We start from the raw sequence: 9,359 nt of genomic DNA on the forward strand, positions 1-9,359 counted from the left end.
TCCCAGAAGCATTTTTTCTGGGCCATACCAGCATATTTTCTTGCTGCAAATCCTCTGTTTGCTGTGTTGCTCCAAGGTTTCCTATATAAAATGTATATGCTTCTATTGCATATGGCTAACCATAGTAGTATAATTAGCTGTGCGCTCATCCATTGAATAAGACTTGCCACCATCTTTGAGGGGAGATGGAAGAAATAATGGAAATAGATCTAATATATTTTTCCTTGAATATAATCAAACCAGTGTAACTTTTCAAATGAGATTTTTTAATTCAGCTCATTCGCTGATTACAGTTTGCTACTCTGAAAACCTGGTTCTACTGTTGATCCTGTTCTTCATATATCTGTAAGGTCTGATACAGTGTTCATTTTGGGTTAAAACCGGTTTCTTCTGTAGTTCCTGAGGAGCAGCAACCTATGGATGGGAGCGGGGCACGGGAACAGACATTATCTGCAAATCAAGTCAGCACTGATGCTACTACAGAACCACAGGTAGGTTAGTGAAGATGCAAACCACCATTCATTTCCAATTATCACTTTTATTGAAAAACTAAATATTACAGTTGCAATTTCCTAGTGGTGTAACTTAAAAGGCATGTTATACCTGTACATAAATAACCCCTAGTGAAAGAAGGGATAGAACTAGGAAGAGGAGACAGAAGAGAAAACACAGGGGAAGAAGGAAGATGGAAGACTGCCTGGGCCCCAGTTTTGTAGGCGCTCAGTGTGGGTCCACAGGCAGAGCACCTATAGGATTAGGATCCCTTCATTATTTTTCCTGGTATATAATATGTAGGTAGTCACTTTATATCTCACTGGTAACTTCTAGCCTGAGAGTGAGATGATCTACTCCCTCTGTGGAGATGAAGCATCTTTTCCATGCTTCAGTACTATTTACCTTATTGTTCATATTACTCATAACTGTGTTGTGTAGTCAGGCCACATTTACGTCATTGAAATATCAATCAGTACACGGGCAGGAATTCTTTGGTCTTATGACTTCCTCCCAAAATGTAGAATTTTGTAATACCAATAACCTATTCATATAATGCCCTACCTCCTCTGCACACCTCCATATCTGCCACATATTTAAGATGTAGATTTCAGATATTTACATTGTGAGCTCTTTGGAGCAGAGACTCTGTTGCGGTAGCACAATGGGGGCTCAATCTAACTTGGGTTCTCTGGGTGCTACCATAGTACAAATGAGTCCTAATTAGAACTCCTAACGACTCATTCTTTCCCTGCAGTAGTTGCCATTGAATCTCCGTGTACTCAGCTGACTCAATCCCTGATGGTTTAGTAAAATGGCTCTTCTCAGGGCTATGCTTGAAGGACACCCAAAAGCTTCAGGTTGTGCAGAATATGGCAGCCTGTTCAGCAGTGTTAGCCTGATCGAGTTTGTTATATCTCAGTGTATTGCATTAGGGTTGCTTCAGAAGTGTTAGTACAAGCATAAAGCAAAACAGAATCCCATTGGAAATCTACATTGGGTCTCGCTGACTTAAGATATTGAACATGAATAGGGTTCCTTTTTTTTTTTTTTTTAGTATTTAAACTCTACAATGCTTCCACCTGGTTCTGAACTCCCTGGGTCCAATCCAGATGGCTCCCAGTCAGGAGAGGTAAGGCTTGCTTCAAAGTGGTTCAACTAATGCCTCTGTGCAGTGTATTTTAACCATCAGGCTGTAATGGTTTTAACCTGCATAATCTAAAAAAGCAAGGAACTGATTCAATTGCTGATGACTAGCCAAGATGGAAACTTAGTTACTGCCTCTAAAAATCTAAACAAAAGAGCCCCTCAGTTCCATAAGCAAAGTACAAGCTAAATGTCTTAATTTCATTGCTGCAAGAGCACCTTGTTCGTTTGAACAAAATTTGGAAAGGTCTTTTCAGAACAAAGTATCAGTAACAGTTCTTTGGGGTCTTGCCTCTGTTCATGCATTTAATTTCACGTATATTAAATGCTTGACACACGCAGAGGAGAATAGATCGCTATATGCCAGGCCACCTTTGTTCCTACTAAATGATCTATAATTTTGTGCTTTCTTACTTTAAATCCAAAAGGGTTTGTTTGTTTTTTAAACTTCTTGCTCTTCGTTTTTTTTTAATTCAAAATTGGTTTACACCTTTCTCCGACTGAAACTTCATTTTTAATGAAATAAAATGACTGAAAGCTTTGGGGCAGTGACATGCATGACGACATTTTTATTTGTTTTTTGTGTGTGTGTGTTCTTGCTGTTTTGTAGCTTTCGCGCTCTAGTTCAATGAGTTCATTATCACGTGAAGTAAGCCAGCATTTTAATCAGGTACATGTGGCTGGCCATTTTCACTTACATTGGCTTTCCCCCCCCTTTATTTTGCATTTGCTCAGTTTCTTACTAATGCTACTTTAAGTCATTTCCCCCCTCCTCCATTTCACAGAATTAATATTAAAAATAACGTATGATGCAGTGTTCCTTTTAACACTTAAACAGGGTCTTCAAAATTTCACCATTACATTTCTCAAAAAGCACATAATCTAGACATGCTTGCTTTATTTTTGTGTTCTTAATTCACTTGGTAATTCTGCTCAACTCTGACCTTACATTAGTGAAAGAGCCAAAGTAGTCAGTTACCTTAAATTAAAAACAAACAAGAATACTTAATATGCTGCAATACTCTGAACTCAATAATGATAACCTTGCCCATTTCATCTGTAAACGACCCCTGTAGGAATTAAAGGAATGCTTCATCTCTGCGGTTAAGTTTCAGTACACTGTAAAGAGCTGACATCATAACACTTTTTTGTACTTGCAGTAAAGCACAACAGTTATCACAGATGGAACATTTTATTCTTGGGGGAGGCTTAAGTTCTACTAACAAAACCACAGGATACTAATTCAGTAAAGCTGCACTGGTGTCTCGTTACTTTTGTTTTTGCATGCCTGGATTTTCAGAGCTGTTTACAGTTCGTGCATGTGACGTTATTTTGCCAATGCCTACATTAAGCAAGTAATAATAAAGGTTGCAAAAAGTGCTGACACATTTTGCACCCATGTGTTACAATCTGCTGCTCTGTACCTATTATAGGCATTGCTACTCTAAAGTATCTTCTTTCTACTAGTAAGCAAACAAAACTTGGGAGAGAGAATACATAGTGTTAATGGAATGTAATCTACTTTCTAGCCTCTCCATAGTGTGCCACCTTCTGGGGGACCTCCAGCAGGAACTGTTCAGTTCTACAACCCTTCTCAATTTGCACAAGTGAGTGAAACCGTCATTGTTGCTAGAGAAACTGTGTGAGCTCCTTTATCTTGAAAATAAAGCCAGGTAGCAAAATATTTCTGACATAGCTGACAGTGATGCTGAAATCTCTTGCTTCGTGTCTGTTGCTCGTATCTGCCTTCAGAAAGTGACGTGGCATGACGTACCAGTTTCAAACATACAGACAAACTCTCTGCTTTCTTTTCTGCCCTTTATCTCATTCTGTCTCATCTCTGCATATGCTCTTCTTTTCCACCTATGTCCCCTGTTCACTCTTGTTCATCTTTCTGATCCACACCTACAGCTCTCCTATTGTTTCTGTGGTGCTAGTCCCTTCAATTTACAAATCACTTGGCCTATCTCTTCTGCTTGCCCTGCCCTCCATAGTGTTCTGGAACTTAATCTTAAGTGCTAAGCCACAGGTCGGCAACCTTTTGAGCAGTGGTATGCCAAGTCTTCATTTATTTACTGTAATTTAAGGTTTCGCGTGTGAGTAATAGATTTTACATTTACAGAGGCCGGCGGTTGGAACCCCAGGCCGGCAGCAGGCTGAACTGCTCAGTCCGCTGCTGGTCTGGGATTCCGTCCACCGGCCGCTGGCCCCGCTCAGCCCGCTGCCGGCCCGGTGTTCCGTCCATCGAGGCTGGCAGCAGGCTGAGCGGGGCCAGTGGCCGGGACCCCGGCTGGTAGCAGAGTGCCACTAAAAATCAGCTCGCATGCCGCCTTTGGCATGGGTGCCGCAGGTTGTGGACCTCTGCTAAGCCATGGTCCTTTGTCTGCTCCTCTCAATCAAGTATGCAGAGTCAAAAGGAGTTGGGCCTGGGAGATATTCTCTTGTTTTAGGCTTTGCTGTTAGGCTAATAACGGGGTATCCATGCAGCAGGCTGTCATTACTGTTGGGTCAGGTTCCCTTGCTCTCCCATCCTATTCATCACTTTTGAATTTGTGCTTACACATGCAACCCTCCACACCTGTGCTGTGGAGAATCAGTCTTGGTGTGTTACAACGGACTTCTGAAATGTGGCTTATCATCTGAATACTTAATAGCAGCAGACAAGCAAATTGTTCTCTGCCTTGCTAACTGAATCTCTGATAAACTTTGGTTTTATAGTTAAGCAGTTCACATGGATAGTAGTTACATGTAGAATTGACACTAGCATGTTAAATTTGCCTGTGGACCAGTCCAGCTCCGATGTAAATCACTGGGGGATTAGACCTCCACTGTTGTAAACCTTGGTCTTTTTTCAAAGCAGAAAAAAAAAAAATCAGTATTTGTTCTGAAAGGTAACCAGATTCTTGCAGGACTTTTAGTTGGTGAGAAGAGCAATTAAATTGCTTGATTTTTATAAATCTTTATCTTTTTCAGTCTCCTGCAACTACTGGAAGTTCAAGGCTGGGGAGAATTGGACAGAGAAAATACCCAACATTGAAATAGAATATAATGACTTGACGTTTGGAACACTTACACTAGTTCTGGACATTCAAAGAACTACTCAAATGTTATGGCACATAGTAGTATCATTGCTATCTTGAAATTGACATGACAGTAATTTAATGCTGGCTGATGGTTTGTCATGGGTCTCCCTACTTGTAGCTCATGTACATGAATCATTACCAAACTAGAAGAAATATACGTTTTCCCTTAAAAGCCGGTTAGAAAGATCTAATCTCCTATTGGGGTTGGAGAAGGATGAAGAGAGGAGTATGTGGTTGCTGTCTGTTGTGAAAACCAACTGTAAACTGCCACCAAAGGGAGGAGTTCTTTGCTTGATTTTAAACCTACCAGTGTGACTTGAAGACATAAATTAGGTTTCTGAAGGACACTTCCCTCCCAATGTAGGACATACATGTCCACCTTTTAACAGAATACTCTATGGCCTTAACAGGACCATGCACAATTGTAATGCATATAAAACAATACTGGCATTTGCCAATATATGAAGGTTTAAGATGCTCATCTGGGAAATGCCTCACATGCTTATTTTTTTTAGGGGAGGGGGGCCACAGCTCATCCAAATAAATAAATTGACCTATAGTGAATTAAAACTGTGACTGTAATAAAATCTAAAATTAGTCTGATTTGGATTTTATCTAGTATGTATGTAGTTGTGTTTTAGACTCCTTGTAAAACAAATTGTATAGTCTGAAAGAAGCTCTTTGTACAATAGTCAATGCTGTACTATTTCTGATGAGTGAGTGTTCTTCTTAAGTGCAATATGGTTACTTGCTTTCTCTCTCAAACTACTGGCACTGTATAATTAAGGTGGTAACAGCTTGAAAGTTGTTTAAAAATAATTTTCCTTTGGAGTGCCAGAATCTGTTCCTAATACTCTGCTCTTGAACTTCCATTAATAAAATAACTAAGGTCTTAAATAGCTAACAACTTAATTTCATACTAAATTAAATGGATTAGACCTCTACTGATCAACTTGAAAAGCTTTAGATTTAATATAGAAAATTCTGAAAACCATTGAGGTGTAATATTCACATGCATTTAAAAGTCTAAAAGGCCCACAAGGAGAGAAAATAAACTTCAAATATTTATTAAATCATTAGGTCATATTTTCTTTAGGATTTGACAAGGAAGCTGATTGATGTTACTTGCATTTCTGCCCATGAGTTGAAATAATGTATATGTGGAATTGTTAATGTTGCCCCCTTTTTTTTCTCCCACCTTTTCCTGGGTAATACCACCTTTTGAGATCTGGACTGCCTTATGTATATTTCCAAAGGGATTATACACGATTTGAAATAAAATGTGGTGACCTGGAGGAATTAGTAGCCTTCTGGTAATGCTCCTTACTCTAAATCCTGGACTTGGTCAGCAGCAGTCAGTGTGGCTTTCTTTTGTAACTAAAAACCTGTTCAGATACTTGGCTTCAGAGACTGCCAAATATCTTTTAATTCAAGAAGGCTGCCTCTGAGCTGGGAGCTGCTATCTTTCCGAAGTGTTAGATTTGACGCTGTAAATTCTTAAATAAAATATTTTGCGCTCTGGAGCACTTTCACACTTTACTTTTTCTTGTGGTTATTGGTTAGCAAGCTGGTTGGATGAAAGAACTTTGCTGTACAGTTGGAGATACAACTCTGAACACTTCAGGCTTCTTAAATAATTTAGAGAACACTGCCTCTCTGATCTCAAGGAATGCCACTTATCCATTACTAATCTTTAACTTGTATATATTGAAAATTGATATTTCAACCTCTGATTTAAAAGTGAATATTTTCCTTTTAATGTTCAAAATTAAAACCTATTTTACACTAAATAAATGACTTTCCAATTTGTTGCAGGCTTGTAACAGTATTAAAAAAAAAAAGTGCTTATTAGAAAAACCATACAGTTGGTTTAAATGTCCACTTCTCAGTAAATATCATACAAGGTTTTTTGAAAGAATTCATCCCTGGGTAACCTTTCCAAAACCTCTGATTTTTATATGGTTTTATAAATGTGCTGTTTCCTGTTGGTTTTGCATTACTGCAGCCTGACATCAAAAGTAGTCAGTATCTTCTCTTCCGCCTTTATACTTTGTGTGTGGAATTTTCCATTTGTCCTGGAATGGTTTAGAAAGCACAATGTTTTTAGCTTTATAATATGCTACTGTTAACTGAGTCACAGGGCAAGCAGGTAGGTTATACAAAGCATCAGTGATGCAGACTAGATACTAATCTAATCCTCCTAGCTTTGAATGTTTTTCATTAAGTGCTAGCCTTCTTGATTTTTTTTATTTTTACTGTGTTTTCTGTATTCAGAAATACAGCCAGTTTACTAAAGTTAATAATACTGCTTTATAGTTCAGACCTGGATAATTTAGTTTTTCTTCACACCTTCACTGCATGTTTTGTCTTAACTTTTGAAATGCCTGCACTTCCTGCAACCACAGGGTCAAATGCTGGCAGCTGTTCCTACTTCTGCAATGAACTTCATTTATCTACATCAGAAGGATTAGCTGTCAGGATTTGACCCTGTGGTTCTTGTGAAACCTTTGAAAAGAGAGGTCTTCTCTTGGTATAGATACTAAAGGTCCTATGGTAGTTTTCAAAAGTTCTGGGACCTTGGATAATTTTTTTTCCTCAACCTGGAATACAGCTGCATTTTGATGCTAGTTTGTATACAGTGGTGAGTTTGGGATGACAAGCACTGATCCTATTTATGATGTACACATTCATTGAATTTTTTTGTGTGTGTGGAAGAGACCATGAGAAAAGCTGCATTAGTTTCTGTCCACTTACAGATGGCTTGAAGTAGGAGGCGCTTGCTTAGAACAGGCATACTTAAAAACTGTTGCATCCCTACTCTATGGGCACAAGTCAACAAGGTTTTTTCCCCTTTAAAAAAAAAAAAAAAAGTGGATTTAGGTAAGTATTTAGTAGCATGATTTCCCATAGGGGTGCCTACTGATATGGCAGATTAATTCAGACTTCATGGGCTAGTTTTTCAAAAATCCTAGTAATTTGCTGTACCTTTTTATATTTTTAAAAAACATTTCCTTTCCAGAGTTGCAGAGGTGAGAAGTTTTGTAGTGTATGGTGGAAAGAACATAGCCAAAAACCCAGTTTTTTTGCAAACTCTAGTGAGAATCTGCTTGTATAATTAGTACAGTTTAAGGGGTCAAAAAGGATGAGTGTTAAACAAGAATTGCCATACCTACTTCAGCCAGCGCTCCACTGTAGTGCAGCCAGAACTGACTGTGTTAGAGGCAACTGCAGGATACCATGTAATGGACAGTTGTGGAATAGTGTCTGCCTATAGACAATATTTCTTCCTAAAGTCTTTCAGTTGTCTCATACCCTGAAACATCCCTTCTAAATTCTGTATCCTATCTCATAGAAATAGCTGCTTTTAGTATATCATGTTTAATCCCTTGTGGCATCTTGCTAAATGGTTGAAAAGCTGAAATGGGAGGCCCGTGGTTCTCAACAAGGGGTCTCTGTGGGTACATCAATTCATCTAGTTTTACAATGGGCTACATAAAAAGCACTAGCAGAGCCGGTACAACTGAAACTTGCATACAGACAATGACTTGCTATACACTGAAACGTACGCACAATATTTACCTTCCAATGGATTGTTTTATTTATATGAAATTGCTTACTGTCTTTTTTGTAGTCCGTGTGCTGTGCGCTTGTATTTTTGTCTGATTTTGTAAGCAAGTAACTCTTGAGGGAGGTGAAGGGGGGGGGGGGGCACAAGACAGACCAGACTCCTGCAAGGGGCACAGTCCTCGGGAAAGGTTGAGCCGCTGCTCTAGGCCAGTGGTTCCCAAACGGGTTCGCGAAATGTGACAGGGTTCTCGAGGGGAAAAAATCCCTAAGGGTGGACAGAGCTGTCCCTATGGTCCTTGAGCAGCATGGGGCCAGCAGCCTGGTGCCCCTGGACTTCCACGAGCTGAGCAGCTCAAAGCAAGCATATCTATCACACTGAGGAGATTTCAACTTCAAGACTCCTTATAAGAACAACAAAATTAAATAGGCAGCTAATATTGTTTTTAAAATTATTATGAAGAACAAGTTTAAACTTTGTTGTAACATGTGTTGTTTGCCTGGACTGCTCAAGACCTGAATGCTTGCGTAGGAGGAACTCTTTGAGTTGGCTTCTTAAATACCTTCATACTGTTTCACATGTGATACTCCTGTACGAAACCAAGGAGCCTTGTCTTATAACAGGCTTATTCAAAGTGATACGAGCTACAAGAGTCAGATCGTGGAAGAGTGTTGCTGTTTTCATAATGTAATACAAATACTGTAATGATAAATAATTAATAGCATGTAATAAGCATCTCAAATTTTATATTTCCAAGCCCACTGCTTTTATCATTTATACTCCGGTCAAGGAGAAAATCCCTAGAAATGTTCATTGTTAGGAGGGGGTTCCTGAGACTTGACATTTTAGTGAAAGGGGTTCAGAGGTGGTTAAAGTTTGGAAACCCCTGCTCTAGGCCAAGCGAGGGCCGGTGCCTGGGCTGTTGTAGAGGGGGTTGGTCCGGTGCAACCCCCCGCCGTGCTTAGAGGGGTTCCCGGGGGCTGGGACCCTCTCCCCGGGGCGGGCTACGAGCCCCTTTTCGCCCGCGGCGAGGCGGCTCGGGGGCCCGGAGCCGCCCGTGTCCCGTTGTAACG

General features: G+C 39.8%; 1 protein-coding gene across 18 annotated transcripts in view; it reads left to right on the forward strand.

Annotated features, from left to right (window-relative positions):
- The window catches only part of SEC16A (SEC16 homolog A, endoplasmic reticulum export factor), a 41,157-nt gene extending 34,897 nt beyond the window's left edge, over nt 1–6,260 (forward strand). For 7 of the 18 annotated variants that reach the window (XR_010593574.1, XR_010593575.1, XM_008169488.4 and 4 more), the window contains 4 exons: nt 397–491; nt 1,550–1,624; nt 3,168–3,245; nt 4,612–6,260. Coding sequence is in view for 16 of the 18 variants with exons in the window: in XM_008169488.4 (XP_008167710.2) it covers nt 397–491; nt 1,550–1,624; nt 3,168–3,245; nt 4,612–4,680 (317 nt within the window). In the remaining 2 variants the exon portion in view is untranslated. Of the gene's footprint in view, nt 1–396; nt 492–1,549; nt 1,625–2,248; nt 2,309–3,167; nt 3,246–4,611 lie in introns of all 18 variants that reach the window. The other 11 variants (XM_005299503.5, XM_042854365.2, XM_008169489.4 and 8 more) reach the window with 3 other exon arrangements.
- Nucleotides 6,261–9,359: the final 3,099 nt, after the last annotated feature.

Source organism: Chrysemys picta, chromosome 18 (assembly GCF_011386835.1).
Source record: "Chrysemys picta bellii isolate R12L10 chromosome 18, ASM1138683v2, whole genome shotgun sequence".
Classification (NCBI taxonomy): domain Eukaryota; kingdom Metazoa; phylum Chordata; order Testudines; family Emydidae; genus Chrysemys; species Chrysemys picta.